The sequence below is a fragment of the Somniosus microcephalus genome, chromosome 10, assembly GCF_052327205.1.
Source record: "Somniosus microcephalus isolate GS21.2 chromosome 10, FLI_Smic_1.0, whole genome shotgun sequence".
In the NCBI taxonomy this organism is placed as follows: Eukaryota; Metazoa; Chordata; class Chondrichthyes; order Squaliformes; family Somniosidae; genus Somniosus; species Somniosus microcephalus.
In genome coordinates this window covers 234,033,368-234,051,997 of record NC_140996.1, presented here as the reverse complement: position 1 = coordinate 234,051,997, position 18,630 = coordinate 234,033,368, and the positions used below count along the sequence as shown (strand labels likewise).

The 18,630-nt window shown below is 50.8% G+C and overlaps 1 protein-coding gene across 1 annotated transcript; it reads right to left on the bottom strand.

The window, feature by feature from the left end:
- Window positions 1-43: 43 nt before the first annotated feature.
- LOC147112176 (sialidase-3-like) lies at window positions 44-12,883 on the bottom strand. Its single transcript, XM_085999801.1, is given in 4 exon segments — window positions 44-2,928; window positions 2,930-3,826; window positions 6,132-6,343; window positions 11,703-12,883. Coding segments are annotated over 3 exon segments (1,206 nt in total). The 5' UTR covers window positions 6,333-6,343; window positions 11,703-12,883; the 3' UTR covers window positions 44-2,820.
- Between the last annotated feature and the right edge of the window lie 5,747 nt (window positions 12,884-18,630).

Below are 18,630 nucleotides of genomic sequence, written 5' to 3'. Positions count from 1 at the left end.
GCACCCTGAACTCTCATACAATGCAAGCCGGTTATTCGCACCTGGTTAGTTTGTACACCTGCTGTACAGACTGGAGGGGCAGTCAGTCAGTCAGCAAAGACAAGTGTGGCTGGGATTCAGGCTCTCGAGGGAGGTTCAATAAACTTTCACAGTTTGATAGATATTTTATTTCATGTTTATATCAAAGTCTTTATACTGAAGAACAAGAGATACACAGATTAACAGCAGGATAAAATGGAAGGAGGTACATTGAAACAGAATAGGCAATCCCACAGAGCGGGGCCAAGTTTCCTGGAGTGGGGTAATGATAGACTTCGCCAGAATTTCAATTGTGGAGGGTTGAGAGGTGATTGAACATACGGCGGAACCGATGAGTTTTGAGAATGTCTGTAAAGGTGGACGGATGGCCCGAGTGGGGCAGGGGCCCACTGAAGAAAACAGTCGGTTCCCATTCTGCCACCAATTCACAGCCTCGCAGAGGCTATTAGTGGGAAACGGGGCCGCCTGTGTCTGACCCAGGTCGTGCCTCCAGAGAGTAACTTTCCCCATCCCAATCTCCTGCAGTGTGAGGGGGGCAAAATAGAAGACATAGAATTTATAGCACAGACGGGCCATTCGACCCAACCGTTGTTTATGCTTCACACGAGCCTCCTCCCACCCCTCTTCACCTCACCCTATCAGTATAACCTTCTGTTCCTTTCTCCCTCCTGTGTTTATCTAACTTCCCATTAAATGTATCGATACTATTCGCCTCAAGCACTCCCTGTGGGAGCGAGTTCCACATTCTCACCTCTCTGGGTGAAGAAGTTTCTCCTGAATTACCTGTTGGATTTATTAGTGACTATCTTATATTTACAACCCCTAGTTCTGGTCTCCCCACAAGTGGAAACATCTTCTCTATGTTGACCCTACCAAACCCTTTAATAATTTTAAAGACTTCTATCGGGTCACCCCTCACCTTTTTTTCTAGTTCAGTCTTTCCTGATGGGGATAACCTCTCAGTTCTGGTACCAACCGTGTGAATCTTTTTTGCACCTTCTCCAGTGCTTCTATATCCAGACAAGTGGTCCGAGTACTGCATCACTCCCTGGAATATCTTCCATATCCACTCAGCAACAGAGAAAAATTCACCGCAGCAACACAAAAAATCCATGGCTTGTGACAGACAGCAGGAAATGTGCAGGCGATGGTGTGATTGGCAAGCTCACTGTACTATCACTAGATGCTGTCCCTGTGTATAGTATATGCAGAGTAAAGCTGGGATAGTTCCTATTATAAACAGTGAACATCATGCAACATGGATTGGCAAGGCCTTGGAGAGGGTCCAGAGGTGATTTACTAGGCACGAGGGACTTCAGTTACTGGAGAAACTGGGATTGTTCTCCTTGGAGCAGAGAAGGTTAAGGGGAGATTTGATAAGAGGTGTTTAAAATTAAAAGGGGTTGAAGAGTCAATACTCTATGGGGGTGAGTCCATGGATGATTCTGAGCCCATGATCTCTCATTTAACAATCACCTGTTCTGAACTAGAATCCCAGCCTTGGCTCAGTTACCAGTGACTGCTGCAGATTTAAGAAATCCTGTCCCTCCTGCATTTTACCAGCTCCCGATCCTTCAATGGGTAATTTGGGAACATGGAAAATCCCTTGGTGGATCCCTTTCCACTGTAAGTTTTGTTAACCATAACCGTGGGGACAGGAGTGGAATCCTGTCATCAGTTTGTTTCCTTCCTTGTTCCCGTTGTGTCTTTCGGTGCCTCTAAAGGACGATGCACCGTCCAATGCTGACGGTGTTAACGCGATTCGCCCGCTAACGCACCCACTGTAAACAGTGGGGATTGTACTTCATCGGCTGTAAAGCGCTTTGGGTCGTCCTTGTTATGTTCATAAATAAATAAATAGACGTTTTCATTATGAACAGCTAGCTTGAGCTAGTCATTTATTCAGCCATGTGGACTAGTGTACAGGCATCCATCTTGACTACTGCCTTGTGGGTAGCCCACTACTAAACATACAGCTCCACCTAGTGTACCATTCTAGAATGACATGTTACTGATCATTACAGTCCTGAGGTCGTGAAAGGCGCTGTAGCAATGCAAGTCCTTTCTATGTACAGAGGGCTTTTCTCTGCACCTAACTTGTGTTATACCCCAGCTGGGAATGCTCAACGCTGAGGATGGGTCAGGATGGGTGGGAGGAGGGGGCCTTAAATAGAATATATTCCACAGGTAAACACCAACATCCCTCACACACCAAAAGAAACGACAGTATATTCCCACTCTAGCTCCCCCGATGGCTCGCTGAGTAACTGCTACTGTCCCACAATTTCCACGGCTGATGTGCACTGTTACTTGAGCTGTACCTGGGGAGGGGGCTACACTTTGTCCTCGGTGAGGGAGGGGAAAAATCAGCCGGGGTTCCTGCTCCGGATGGCCATCCAGTGACCCCCCTGCTGGACAGTACGGGATGTCAGGTGTAGACAGAATCGGTCTTGACTGTGATGCCGCTATGATCAAATATCACGCATTGTCTAGGTTCATGCATAAAAAAATAAGCTGCTTGTGTGAGGTACCAGAGGGCTGCCAGAGCTCTTGCAAGGAATAGGTACCTTCAGAAAAGGGAAGAAAATTAAAGCAAAACACACGCATGCACATTGCATGCATGCTCGCCTACACAGGCATGCATTACATGTAAACATACACACATAAATACAACTGCTCTTAAGATTTGGGAGTGATATCTCCGAATGTAGAAAAGATGGATCATTTCTCGAAGCCAAGCGAAGAATTGCCCTTCCGTCTATCTCGTCGCTGGTTATGCCACTAAAAGACGTTCTTCAGCACGTCCTCGACGGTGAAGAGACAGAAGGCGATTTGTTCGCAGTACGATGTGACACCGCACTCGTACAGACAAGCGAAGGCTGCCACCCCCGTCGAGGTAGGTGAGGTCGGAGTAACCGCTGGGCCCGGTCTGGATGACCCAGGGGCCGTGCCAATGCTGGGTCTGGAGGGGCACCGGATTGACGTAAACGCCCAGGTTGGTCCGGTTGCGTTTGTAACACAAACAGTCAGGTTCACCAGTCGGGTGTGTGTACAGGAGCCAGGATGTCCTGCCCCGTGGGTCCGGCTCTCCGGGCTTCACCCCCTTGGGCGGGATGCCGGCGGCTGCTTTTGGGGCGTGGAAGCTCACCACGCTTCCCTGGCACCCACCCCTCGTCTCCGCCAGCCCTTTGGCCAGGCGGACAATTTCAAAGCGGCCGGGCTCCAGGCTGACCGCCTCCATCCTGTGCCGGATGCTTGTCCGGGCGTTGCAGTACAGCACGTGGCAGTCATCAGCAATGGTGATTTCCGCCAGCTCGCACTCCATCGCCCGGTACCTGGTTATCGGCTCCCCCACCCTCCAGCTGTCCCCGCCGTCGTCGCTGTAGAAGTAGAACGAGTGCGGCTCCGTGCAGAGCCAAGGCGGGACCAGGCAGCACCTCCGCCTGATGATGTAAGCGTAGGCGGGCACCACCAGCCTCCCGAGCTGCGTCTGGATGCCGTGGCCCGGCCCCACCGCAAACGTGCTCCACTTGCAGATCCGCTCGCCGATGACCTTGCCCGTCAGGTCCGTCAGCGCACTCCAGCTGGCCCCAGCATCTCGGCTCAGCACGTAGCAGAGCCTGGTGGCATCCTTCCCGCACCAAATCTGCCACGCCTCCGACACCCCTTCTTTGATGCACTCGAAAAACAGGTAAACTGTTCCGCGTTCCCGCTCGTACACCGGGCATGGGTTCATGGTCCGGTAGCCCGGCAGTCTGGCCGTCTCCAACGGTATCGCGTCTTCCCACTGGGAACGGGAAAGACAACTCGATCAGGTCACAGGTTATCCCCCGCAGATTCTGTACCAGAGTGGGGTGCGGGGGGGGGTGAAAGGCAGATGTGGGGAATGGGTGGGGTGAAAGGGGAATGGGAGGGGGGGGGGGTGGTACATTACGCTAGCACACCATACCACTGTCCTAATCCACCACAGGGAGTTACCAGTCTACACCGTGCCATTGCAGATCACCCTGGGCACATCATAGCGACCAATGACACTGCTATCACCACACACTTCCAGCCGCGAGGCTCCTGCAGCAGCTACCGTTCACTCTCCAATTTCTGCCTAATTCACGATCGCCAGCGCACAGCCAATCCACGGTGATCCTGGCGCCAGCACTATGTCTCTCCACAACTCTGCTCTCCAATGCTTGGGTGAATTGGTCCTCATTCCTTTGGGCAACGCCAAGCCTCCCCCCGTCATCCTCCCCTCCCCCCGTCATCCTCCCCTCCCTCCGTCATCCTCCCCTCCCCCCGTCATCCTCCCCTCCCCCCGTCATCCTCCCCTCCCCCCGTCATCCTCCCCTCCCCCCGTCATCCTCCCCCCCGTCATCCTCCCCTCCCTCCGTCATCCTCCCCTCCCCCCGTCATCCTCCCCTCCCCCCCCGTCATCCTCCCCTCCCCCCCCGTCATCCTCCCCTCCCCCCCCGTCATCCTCCCCTCCCCCCCCCGTCATCCTCCCCTCCCCCCCCCGTCATCCTCCCCTCCCCCCCCCCCGTCATCCTCCCCTCCCCCCCCCGTCATCCTCCCCTCCCCCCCCCCGTCATCCTCCCCTCCCCCCCCCCGTCATCCTCCCCTCCCCCCGTCATCCCCCCCCGACATCCTCGCCTCCTACAATTTACAGGCTGTAAAAATCCCAAGCCTGGTGTCACCTAATGAGTGCGCCCAGATTTGCCTCATCTTCACTCCTGTGCGCTCCAACCTTGCGGGTACCCTGGACGATGGCCCTTGCCCCTTCGCTGGGGACGGGGTGTCTCGCTACTTTCAACACGTTGGACAAGTTATCCCGGCCCAAGCACATCGCAGTGGCTGGCGGGAGAAGGGAGTGACCACCAACGTTCCCGCTAAGCTGCGCAGCCGCGCAGTGACCTGGAGGTCCCACGCACATGCGAAAATTTGAATGGGCTGCGCATCCACTTAAAGGTACCGCGCACGAAATAAAAATTAAGGGGAACATTGGTGACCATTTCCGGGGGGGTGGGGGGGGAGGGCGCTACTTATGAAGAAACGAGGAAATAAAACAAATTTTATAAAACACGGGTTTTAAAATTATTATTCATATGCACTAGCCGACCTCCCGTGCCATTGCCCGTAGGTAGGCTGGGATCCAGAACACCATTGTGACGTTTAGTGGCTGGTCTGCTCTAAGGCTGTTGCTCAGGTATTCCCTGTGGGGAAGCGGTGTAGAAACGGCCCTGAGGTTTATTTATTTATTCTTGGGATGTGGGCGTCGCTGGCAAGGCCGGCATTTATTGCCCATCGCTAGTTGCCCCGAGAAGGTGGTGGTGAGCCGCCGCCTTGAACCGCTGAACAGGTTACTTCAGAGAGCACAAGAGTCAGTCACGTAGTGTGGGACTGGAGTCAGGTCGAGTTCAGGCAGGGTAGGGGTGGAAACTCCCTCCCCTGAAGGGCGTCAGTGAGCCAGCTGGGTTTTGATGACAATCCGGCAGCTTTGATGGTCAGGTTTTCTCTGGAGCCAGCCCAGATTTATTGAATTCTAATTTCGTAGGTCAGTCAGAGTATAATCGCTGTTTGTTTGGGCCTTTACTGTGCTTGTGAATTTCAGGCAACATGTCAGAAAAAAACAGCTTTAAAAGACCAATTGATCCTGGGGATGTGGGCGTCACTGGCGAGGCGGGCATTTACTGCCCATCCTTGGTTGCCCCTTGAGAAGGTGGTGGTGATACGACCGAGCGTCTCGCTGGGCCGCGCCAGAGGGCAGGTAAGAGTCAACCACGTTGGGTGTGGGGACTGGAGTCACATGTAAGCCCAGACCGGGTAAGGACGGCAGGTTTCCTTCCCTGAAGGACATGAGTGAACCAGTTTTACGACAATCCGACCGCTTCACGGTCACTTTTACTGATCCCAGATTTTTATTTCCAGATTTTTAAAACTGAATTCAAATTCTCAAATTGCCCTGTTGGGATTTGTACACAGGTTCTCAGTAACGTAACCACCTAGACTGCCGTACCCTTTCTCTGTTTCAAAAAACTATCTGTGCCGCTTTGAATTGGGCGGGACGCTCGCGAGGAGTCTCTACCGCGAATGGTGCATACCTTCACTGATCCTTTGTGAAGTTTCCCTCTTCTCAACACCAGAATCTTAGCATCCACATCTCGGGCAGAGGCTCGTTTCTCTGCAAACGCTAAAAAGGTTTTGTTCTTATCGAGGTAGAGGAGCGAGGGGATGCGATACACCACTCCGCTCTTCTCCCTCTCAAACACGGTGACTTTACTAGGAAGGTGACCGGTTGCCATAATTACCGTCCCTGCAACAAGGAAAATGGAGAAAAGAATATATATAAATATATTTTCTGCGTCTCTGCAGCGTGTAAATAAATAAATAGAATGAGGCAGGTGCTGCAGTGAGGATACAAAATCCCCCTGCTGCAGGAAGACAACAGGGTCAATCTTTAAAAAAGTAAAGAAAAACTCACATTTCTACAGCACCTTTCACAACCTCAGGGCGTCCCAAAGCGCTTCACAGCCAATGAGGTACTTTTGAAGTGTAGTCACTGTTGTAATATAGGGCAGCCAATTTGCGCACAGCAAGCTCCCACAAACAGCAATGTGATAATGACCAGATCATCTGTTTTAGTGACGTTGATTGAGGGATAAATGTTGTGCAGGACACCGGGGAGAACTCCCCTGCTCTTTTTGAAATAGTGGGATCTTTTACGTCCACCTGAGAGAGCAGATGGGGCCTCGGTTTAACGGCTCATCTGAAAGATGGCACCTCCGACAGTGCGGCACTCCCTCAGTACTGTACTGGGAGTGTCAGCCTAGATTTTTGTGCTCAAGTGTCTGGCGTGGGACTTGAACCCATGACCTTATGACTCAAAGGCGAGGGTGCTAGCCACTGAGCCAAGGCTGACAGGGTATACAGATCGGAGTCTGATTTGTAACTGGGACCCGATATGCAATTTTCGCCGGAGCCCTGAGTGGAGGATCAGTGACAGTTTCCCCGTCAGACCAGACCTGCTGGGAGGGGGAACGTGGGACCACAGGAGGTCCAGGCTTCCACATTTTACTTAGGTTTCCTTGTGGGCGAGGAATACCTCCCCCTTGCCCACGGCTCCCCCACGTGACGCTCCTCCGAATTCCTGCTCGTGTCTGCCCGCCGGCCAGGTACTGGATCTGATCAAGTTCGGGCAGGACTCCAGGTGAATTCATGCAAATGAGACCCAGTTGTTAAGATCGGCCCTGGTCTCCACATCCTCACTCACTTTGGGGCTTGCACCTCCACTTTCAAATAGGGCCCCGAGGAAGCAGCAGCTCCTCTGGTGGGGGGACCGAGAACTAAAGGGGCACATTCATAAGATTAGGAGAGGCGCTATATGAATGCAAAGTGTTTCTTTCAGCCCCAAATCTTGGTTTGTTAGAAAGGGCTTAAGTATTTTTCTGTCCACAACATGATATTTCAGAGCAATGTCAGCCGTAGCTCAGTCGCCCCTGGGTCAGCAGGTCCTGGGTTCAAGTCCCGCTCCAGAAACTTGAGCTCATAATCCAGGCTGACACTCCCAGTGCAGTACTGAGGGAGCGCCGCTCTGTCGGAGGGGCAGTACTGAGGGAGCGCCGCTCTGTCGGAGGGGCAGTACTGAGGGAGCGCCGCACTGTCGGAGGGGCAGTACTGAGGGAGCGCCGCACTGTCGGAGGGGCAGTACTGAGGGAGCGCCGCACTGTCGGAGGGTCAGTACTGAGGGAGCGCCGCACTGTCGGAGGGTCAGTACTGAGGGAGCGCCACTCTGTCGGAGGGGCAATACTGAGGGAGCGCCTCACTGTCGGTGGGGCAGTACTGAGGGAGTGCTGCACTGTTGGAGGCGTCGTCTTCCAGATGAGACGTTAAACCGAGGCCCGGTCTGCTCTCTTAAGTGGGCGTAAAAGATCCCACGGCCACTATTTCGAAGAAGAGCAGGGGAGTTCTCCCCGGTGTCCTGGGGCCGATATTTATCCCTCAATCAACGTCACTAAAAACAGATTATCTGGTCATTATCACATTGCTGTTTGTGGGAGCTTGCTGTGCACAAATTGGCTGCTGTGTTTCCCACATTACAACAGTGACTACACTCCAAAAAGTACTTCATTGGCTGTAAAGTGCTTTGGGACGACCTGAGGATGTGAAAGGCGCTACAGGAATGTAAATCTTTCTTTTCTTTCACAATAAATAAGTTTTGTATATAAAAATAATATAAAATAAAGGCAACAATGCAATATTATATATGTAATCAAGCAATATAAATGCAATAGGTTAAAGATTTCTATCAGTAGAAGGGGCCAGGCAGGTTGAACCTGACCGCTCTCCTCTCGTCATGCCTTTCATCTCTCCTCTCTCGGACACTCCGCTCTCCCAAATCCCTACCCCAATCCTTCATTACTCTTCAACCTTCCTCCTCTCCTGCTGCCGTCCCAGGCCTGGCTCCCTCTTCGATAAGCCCACAGCTTCCCTCGGTGCCTCTCATCAGCCTACGAAGGGCCCATCGAGGATCTCGTCACTGCCGCCTTATGGCCAACAACCCCAACTGTCCCATCCGACTCTCGCCGACCTTCCCGCCCAGCGCACCCACTGGGGGCAAATCTTGCCAATCTCCTCCCCATCCAACTCAAACCCCCCCCCCCCCAGCGCTGACCCTGTGGACACTGGCAGTGGGGCAGCCATCACCGGCCCTCTCCGCATCTCCCTCCAGAATGTCCGTTCACTTGCGAACAAGGCCCTCGTCATCCATGAGCTTATCGTGGATGATTGCATCGACATCATGGCCCTGACGGAAACTTGGCTGAGGGGTGATGACACCTTACCCTTAAATGAAGCCTCCCCGCCTGGCTATACCTTCCACCACTTGCCCCGTCCAGACCGCTGTGGTGGCGGTGTGGCTCTCGTCACCAAATCACACCTGGGTCTGTCCCCCTACTCCTCCGGCACTTTCTCCTCCTTTGAGCATCTCACCTTATTCCACCCGTCACCTCTCATTTAAAATTCTTGTTCTCTACCGCCCACCCAAGTACCATAAAAATTTTATTACCGAGATATCTTCACTGCTCTCCTCCCTCAGCCTCTGCACAGAATGACTTCTCATCCTCGGTGATTTCAACCTCCATCTCAATTCATCACGCTCTCTCTCCTCTGAGTTCACTCGCCTCCTATCCTCCCTTAATCTCTACCTCTATGTAAACTCCCCAATCCATATTCACGGCCACCCTTTCGACCTTGCCATCTCTCGGAGCCTCGCTACCCCCATCATGTCAATCGCAGATAAGACCATCTCTGACCACTTCCTCGTATCGCTCTCCACCCACACCCCCCTTCCACCCTACCCCCCCCCCCCCCCCCAACCCCACTTCCTTCTGTGTCCGCCCCTGGAAAAAACTCTCTCCTCTCTTACAACTGCACTTACGAAATCCCAACTGTCCAGCCTTAGTCCCTCCATTCACCATGATATTTCTGCAGCTACCAATCTGCTCAACCACACCCTCACCATCATCTTTGATGCCCTCGTCCCTATTAAAACAATCACTCTCTCTCACCCTGGCCGCTCCCCCTGGTATGGCCCTCATCTTCGCTCCCTTAAGTCCAAGGGACGCAGACTTGAATGGATATGGCGAACAACTGGTTTAGCCAGTCACCGCCAGATCTGGCTGGACCACATGAAGCATTATCGGGTCCTGCACTCGTCTGCCAAAATTGCTCACTATTCCAGAATCATTCTGGAATTCAAAGATAAACCCCGGCTCCTATTCTCTACTGCTCACCGTCTTCTTAAACCCCTCTCCCCATTTCCTCCACCCTCACCTCCAACAACAAGTGTGAGGAGCTCATGGACTTCTTCATCTCCAAGACTGAGACCATTTAATCAGCTGCCTCTGCCACTTCCATTCCTTCCCCTAGCCCACCGGGCCAAACTTCCTCTATGGTTTCCCCCTGCCCTAGCCCTGAACGCACATCTTTCTCCAGTTTCTCCGATCTCCTCTCATGACCTCTCCGCGCTCATCTTGTCCATGAGACCCACTTCCTGCTCCCTCAACCCTGTTCTCACCAAACTGCTGACCACCCAACTTCTTTTTCTGGCTCCCATGTTAGCTGACATTGTTAACGGTTCTCTCTCCTCGGGTACTGTCCCCCTCTCCTTCAAATCTGCCGTCATCACCCCTCTCCTCAAAAAAACGCTTGATCACTCCGTCCTTGCAAACTACCGCCCCATCTCCAACCTCCCTTTCCTCGAATGTGTTGTCACCTCCCAAATCCGTGCCCATCTTTCCCGCAATTCCATATTTGAATCCCTCCAATTAGGTTTCTGTCCTTGCCACAGTAGCAAAATGGCTCTCATCAAAGTCACAAATGACATCCTTTGTGACTGTGACAAGGGTAAACTATCCCTCCTCGTCTTTCTTGTCTTGTCTGCAGCCCTTGACACGGTTGACCACTCCATCCTTCTCCAACGCCTCTCCACCATCGTCCAGCTGGGTGGGACTGCACTCGCCTGGTTCCATTCTTATCTATCTAATCGTAGCCAGAGAATCACCTGCAACGGCTTCTCTTCCCGCTCCTGCATCGTTACCTCTGGTGTCCTTCCAAGGATCTATCCTTGGCCCCCTCCTATTTCCCTTCTACATGTTGCCCCTTGGCGACATCATCTGAAAACACAGTGTCAGTTTCCACCGACGACACCCGGCTCTACCTCACCACCACTTCTCTGGACCCCTCCACAGTCTCTAAATTGTCAGACTCCTTGTCCGGCATCCAGTTCTGGATGAGCAGAAATTTTCTCTAATTAAATATTGGTAAGACCGAAGCTATTGTTTTCAGTCCCCGCCACAAACTCCGTTCCCGAGCCACTGACTCCATCCATCTGTCTGAGGCTGAACCACACTGATCACAACTTTGGTGTCATATTTGACCCTGAAATGAACTTCTAACCACATATCTGCAGTATCACGAAGAACTATTTCCACCTCCATAACATCGCCCGTCTCCGCCCCTGCCTCAGCTAATCCGCTGCTGAAACCCTCATCCACGCCTTTGTTACCTCTAGTCTTGACTATTCCAACGCGCTCCTGGCTGGCCTCCCACATTCCACCCTACGTAAACCTGAGGTCATCCAAAACATAGAAGATAGGAGCAGGAGTAGGCCATTCGGCCCCTCGAGCCCGCTCCGCCATTTAATGAGATCATGGCTGATCATCCAAATTCAGTGCCCTGTCCCTCCTTTCTCCCCATATCCCTTGATCCCTTTAGCCTCAAGAAATATATCCAACTTCTTCTTGAATATATTAAATGAATTGGCCTCGGCTGCCCGTGTCCTGAATCGCACCAAGTCCCGTTCACCCATCACCCCCTGTGCTCGCTGACCTACATTGGCTCCCGGTTAAGTAGCGCCTCGATTTCACAATTCTCATCCTTATTTTGAAATCCCTCCATGGCCTCACCCCTCCCCATCTCCGTAACCTCCTCCAGCCCCACAACCCCCCCGATATATCTGTGCTTCTCTAATTCCGGCCTCTTGAGCATCCCTGATTTTAATCGCTCCACCATTGGCGGCCGTGCCTTCAGCTGCCTGGGCCCTAAGCTCTGGAATTCCCTCCCTAAACCTCTCCGCCTCTCTCTCCTCCTTTAAGACACTCCTTAAAACCTACCTCATTGACCAAGCTTTTGGTCACCTGCCCTAATTTCTCCTTATGTGGCTCGGTGTCAAATTTTTTGTCTTAAAAATACTTCTGTGCAGCGCCTTGGGATGTTCAACTACGTTAAAGGCGCTGTATAAATACACGTTGTTGTTGTAAGGGCTGAGGCAGAGTAGGCCCCAAGCCTGGGGCTCGCGTTAGGCTCCGGTTCGGGTTCGGGCTCCAGCAGCAGGCGGCAACCCCCGTGGGCCAAACAGAACACCCCTCCGCTGATTCTCCAAAGCGCGATCCGCGGCTCTCACACTTTTATTTTAATTTAAATGGGTTTTTCTTTTACCTCAGGCTCTGCAGGCCCCGTCTCTATGGCAACTCGTTCCCACTGCGCGCTGAGCATGCGCGCGGCGCGGTGCACTTTGGGAGTTGTAGTCCGCCCCCTTCCAGTCACTCCCACAAAGAATAGATTCTGGGGGGGCCAGGCACTATTGACTCAACATCTTCCAGTGGCTGGGGAAAAAGGGTCCATCAACAATAATTGGGGGACTTAGATTGAGGGTGATTGGCAAAAGAACCCAGAAGCAACATGAAGAAAAAAAAATTGTCAAGGAAAGAAAGATGTGCATTTCTATAGCGCCTTTCACAATCACCGGATGTCCCAAGGCGCTTTAGAGCCATTGCAGTACTTTTTTGAAGTGTAGTCACTGTTATAAAGTAGGAAACGCAGCAACCAATCTGCGCACAGCAAGCTCCCACAAAGAGCAATGTGATAATGACCCGATAATTTTTTTAATGATGTTGGTGGAGGGATAAATATTGGCCAGGACACCAGGGTTAACGCCCCCTGCTCTTCTTTGAAATAGTGCCATGGGATCTTTTACATCCACCTGAGAGCAGACGGGGCCTCGGTTTAATGTCGCATCTTAAAGACGGCACCTCCGACAGTGCAGCACTCCCTCAGCACTGCGCTGGAGTGTCAGTCTAGCTTTATTTGCTCAAGTCCCTGGAGTGGGAATTGAACCCACAACCTCCTGACTCAGAGGCAAGTGTGCTACCTGTTGTGTATGTACCTTTAAGAGAATAACTGGTCTCAGACTGCAGTACCGGCAGTGACCACCCCTGTATAAAAGGCGCTAGAGAACCTCTGTTTGTTAGTTTCACTATTGACTTCCACCAGTAAAGACTTGTTTGTTTTCACTCCTGCTGGTCCGTGTCTCAATCATTCACGGACTTAACACTGGCGACGAGTAAGAAACAAACTTACCTGCAACTCGGCAGCACCTCAGACGACGTTGTTGAAGGTCGGAGCCAGAAGAAAGAAAAAAAAGAGTCCAAAGAAACTCGAGAAACGGGCGTCGACCGTCAATCATCGGTTTGAAAACTTGCAGGAGAGACTGTTCAGAGCCAGGCTGGGTTCCTCGGTCTGTGGTTTCCCAGCTAAATCGGGCTGGTGGCAGGTAGTGCTCTGATCCTTCCTGGGCTGCGGTGGGCTGAAGCTCAATCGGGTGGCTTTTCAACGGGGCCGGGCAGCGAGTTGGGAAGCAAAGAGAGAGAGAGAGAGAGAGAGAGAGGGGGGAGCACACAGGGCGCGGCCGGTGCTTCGAAGCCGGGCAGCGTTCGGACCTAAGAAGAGGGAAGTGTCCCAGAGGGTCCGCTCCACGACGGGAAAATAATAAAAGAAAAAGAATCAATATTTAACGCGCAAGAAACCATGGAAAGCAGCGCTAACAACAGCGGGGAAGAAGGCAAAGCGCGGGAGGCGCCATTTTGTTAAATCGGGGAAGGCGGCAAAGCGCGGGAGGCGCCATTTTAGATTTGCAAGATGCCGAAGACTGGCCGTATCACTGCTTTTGATAATACATTAGAGGACTGGACCACGTATGTGGAAAGAGTCGAGGTATATTTCGAGGCAAACGGAATAGCGGAGGGGAAAAAGGCATCGATATTGCTAAACTTAATGGGCGCTAGAACGTACGGCCTATTGCGGGACCTGATTACTCCAGCCAAACCGAAGGCGAAGAGTTTTAACGAAATTGTTGCTGTCCTACAGGAACACTTAAACCCTGCACCGCTGTTGATAGCAGAAAGATTTAAATTCCACAGGAGAACTCAGCACAAAGATGAGAGCAATGCTGAGTATCTTACGGAACTACGCAAGCTATCAAAGCACTGCCAGTTCGGAGCAGGACTGGCAGATACCCTACGGGACAAATTTGTCTGTGGACTCCTGAGTGAAGGAACACAGAAGAAGTTACTCTCAGAAAAAGAGCTGACGCTAGATAAGGCTTTCAGCGTGGCAGTATCGTATGAAGCAGCAGCCAGGGGAGCTGCAGAAATTCAACGAAAACCACAGGAATACGGCACCCACGAAATGACACGGGGATTTGCAAAATGTTATCGCTGCGGCAGAACTAACCATGACCAGAAGGACTGCTGGTCCAAAGACAAAATATGCAGACAATGCGGGAAGATTGGACACATTGCACGAGTTTGCAGGTCTGGGAAGAAGACCAGCGACAACAAAAAGGCTACTAAGGAACCGTACAAGAAAGTACAAAAGATGACGGACAGTAGATCCGAAGACCAGATGAGCGATAGTGAATCCAGAAACAGGAGACTAAGCTGTCTCAAACTTCACGATGTAATCGCAAAAGAGGATCACCGAACCATTTGGGTCACCCTCACGATAGCAGGGTCCCAAGTTAAAATAGAATTGGATACAGGATCAGCGCTAACCGTCATGAATCGACGAGACTACGAGCGGCTATTTTCACACATACCCTTGAGAGAGACATCCATCGTCTTGACGACGTATACGGGGCAAAAAGTATACCCCAGAGGAAAAATAAGGGTGCCTGTCGAATACAACGGCAAGAAAATACAGAAATTGTATCTCTACATACTGCCAAATGGTGGACCACCGTTATTGGGACGGGAATGGATCAGGAAGATAAACTTAGATTGGCATTCCATTCATGCAATGACGGTGGACGGTAAAAAAGATGAAGACGTCACTCCTGGACGATTGTCAACAATCTTAGCTAACGCCAAAGAAGTATTTCAACAAGAACTGGGCACGCTTAAAGGCGTAACCGCCTCGATAAAAATAGAAGAGAATGCAGTTCCCAAGTTTTTCAAAGCAAGACCGGTACCATATGCAATTCGCCCAGCCGTTGAGGCAGAGCTGGAGAATCTGGAGAAGGCGGGCGTGTTGTCTAAGGTCGACCGGAGCGAGTGGGCGACACCCATCGTTCCTGTCATGAAGAAAACGTTAAGCAATAAGTCCGGAGAGCCAAGGAAGATTCGCATCTGTGGGGATTTCAAGGTGACGGTGAACCCTGTCCTTCACACAGTACAATATCCTCTTCCAAGGATAGAAGACATCTTCGCCTCACTGTCTGGAGGGAAGCGTTTTACAAAAATTGACCTAGCACAAGCATATTTGCAGATGGAGGTTGAAGAGTTCTCTAGGAAGTATCTCACGATAAACACTCACAAAAGGTCTTTACCAGTATCATCGATTGGTATTCGGAGTAGCATCGGCTCCGGCGATATGGCAAAGAGCGATGGAACAAGTCCTGCAAGGGATTCCGGGGACTCAGTGTTACTTGGACGACATCCTTATAACAGGTGAAGATGACAGTGAACACCTTAACAACCTAGAACATGGGCTGCGAGCCAACCGCCCCAAGTGCGAATTTTTTAAGAAACAGATATCGTATTGTGGCCACGTGATTGATGAAGAGGGGTTACATAAGTCCCCTGACAAAATTGAAGCGGTTGTTAAGGCCCCAACGCCTGAAAATGTGTCGCAACTGAGGTCATTCCTCGGATTGGTGAATTACTATCAAGTTTTTGCCGAATTTGTCGACAATTCTGCACCCACTGAACGCCCTGCTACGAACGGGGGTAGCATGGAAATGGAACGATGATTGTAAGCGTGCTTTTCAGAAGAGTAAGGACTTAATCACTTCAAGGGAAGTATTGGCTCACTACAACCCAGCACTGCCAATCAGGCTGGCGTGTGATGCGTCTCCCTACGGCATTGGGGCGGTACTGTCACATAAATTCCTTGATGGTTTAGAGAGGCCGATAGCTTTTGCGTCACGCTCGTTAACTTCTGCCGAGCGTAACTATGCCCAGATTGACAGAGAGGCCCTCAGCCTAGTGTGGGGGGTGAAGAAGTTCAATCACTATCTGCACGGTCGAAAATTTACTCTACTAACCAATCATCAACCTCTTGTCTCCATTTTCAACCCTCAGAAGGGCGTACCGATAATGACGGCACAACGGCTGCAGAGATGGCCCCTTTTCCTAGGGGCACACCAATATGACATCGAGTACAAAGGAACTAAACAGCATGGAAATGCTGATGGATTGTCACGCCTACCGTTGCCGACAGTGGAAGAAGACGACCTTGCAGTGGATCCAATGGAGTTATTCCACTCGACCATAGTCGAATGTCTCCCTGTGACGAATGCAAACATAGAAAAGGAAACACGGAATGACCCGACACTATCACGGGTCTATGATTTAACGGTGAAGGGATGGCCAGCACATGGTGAAACACTGCTGCCAGCATTCTCGCCGAGAAGAGAACAGCTGTCAGTGTGCAGAGGAACCTTGATGTGTGGATCCAGAGTAGTAATTCCACCTAAGTTGACGGATAGAGTACTCAATGAGCTTCATGAGGGTCATCTGGGTGGGGTAAAAATGAAGAACTTAGCCAGAGCGTTTGTGTGGTGGCCGGGAATCGATAGAGAAATCGAAGAGATGACCAAGAGCTGTGCAGGATGCCAGAAGGTCCAAAATGCCCCACCACAAGCTCCTCTGCATCCATGGGAGTGGCCCTCATCTCCATGGCAACGGGTGCACATTGATTTTGCTGGTCCCTTCATGGACTCGATGTTTTTAATTGCAGTGGATGCACAAAGTGGCCAGAGGTAATAAAAATGTCCTCAACCACCACGGAAAAAACTATCACAGTTTTGCGAACCATATTTGCCAGGAATGGGCTGCCTGAACAGATTTGCTCTGACAATGGACCACAGTTTGTGTCTGAAGAGTTCCGGAGGTTCTTAAAGAACAATGGCGTTAAGCATTACACATCTGCCCCATATCATCCAGCCACTAATGGATTGGCCGAGAGGTTTGTCCAAACATTCAAGAAGGCTATCAAGGCAATGTGTAATGAAGATATACCCCTACAACACAAGGTGGACAACTTCTTGTTTGCCTACCGGAATGCGACACATGCAGTTACCAACCAAACTCCAGCCATGATGTTCTTCAATCGAAGACTACGATGCCGCTTGGATTTGGTTAAGCCAAATGTCCGAAGAGATGTGGAGAACAGGCAGTTTCAGAATATGAATGAAAGGCCGACCAGGAGTTTTAAGATAGGTCAACCAGTTTTGGCCCGGGACTACCGCACCGAGAAATGGCAGCCAGGAACGATTTGTACACGACAAGGACCTCTCATGTATACCGTGGACGTTGGGGAGAGCATTGTAAGACGCCATGCTGACCAGATTCTAGAGTCACTGGAAAACGTCAACTCCACACCACGATCTGATACACCTGGTAATGAAATTGACGTTCCAATTGCAGCTACCGCAGAACCGGTAATATTGGAAGCAGATGAACCAAACAAAGACATTGATCCCGACGCAACATTGCCAGAAGAACCTGATACCCCAAAGAGGTGTTATCCAGACAGAATCAGGAAGCCTCCTCAAAGACTGAACTTATAATTGCTTAAACTTAACCAATGTATCTAGCAACAGTAATTGTGATTGTAATTCGTTATCATTTAGTTGTTAAATGAATGTTATGTACTGTTTATCTAAAAGGGGAGGAATTGTTGTGTATGTACCTTTAAGAGAATAACTGGTCTCAGACTGCAGTACCGGCAGTGACCACCCCTGTATAAAAGGCGCTAGAGAGCCTCTGTTTGTTAGTTTCACTATTGACTTCCACCAGTAAAGACTTGTTTGTTTTCACTCCTGCTGGTCCGTGTCTCAATCATTCACAGACTTAACACTACCCACTGAGCCACAGCTGACACAAAGAAAGACTTGTATTTCTACTGCACCTTTCAGGACCTCGGGACATCCAATTTTACCGCCAATGAAGTACTTTTTTTGAAGTGTAGTCACTGTTGTAATGTAGGAAACACGGCAGCCAATTTGCGCACAGCAAGCTCCCGCAAACAGCAATGTAATAATGACCAGATAATCTGTTTAGAATCATAGAATGGTTACAGCACGGAAGGCGGCCATTCAGCCCATCTAGCCCGTGCCGGCTCTCTGCAAGAGCACTTCAGCTACTCCCACTCCCCCACCCTTTCCCTGTAGCCCTGCAAATGTTTTTCTTTCAGGTTCTTATCCAACTCCCTTTTGAAAGCCGTGATCAAGTCCGCCTCCACCACCCTTTCAGGCAGTGCATTCCAGATCCTAACCACTCGCTGAGTAAAAAAGTTTTTTCTTATATGTCGTCTTTGGTTCTTTTGCCAATCACCTTAAATCTGCGTCCCCTGGTTCTCGACCCTTCTGCCAATGGGAATAGTTTCTCTCAATCTACTCAGTCCAGACCCCTCATGATTTTGAGCACCTCTATCAAATATCCAAATCTCCTCTCAAACTTCTCTGCTCCAAGGAGAACAACCCCAGCTTCTCCAGTCTATCCACGTTCCTCATCCCTGGAATCATTCTCTTAAATCTTTTCTGTACCCTCTCTAATCCTTCCTAAAGTGCGGTGTCCAGAATTGGACACAATACTCCAGTTGAGGCTGAACCAGTGTTTTATACAGGTTCATCATAGCTTCCTTGCTTTTGTATTCCACACCTCTATTCATGAAGCCCAGGACCCTGTAAGCTTTAACTGCCTTCTCAACCTGCCCTGGCACCTTCAACAATTTGTGCACATATACCCCCAGGTCTCTGTT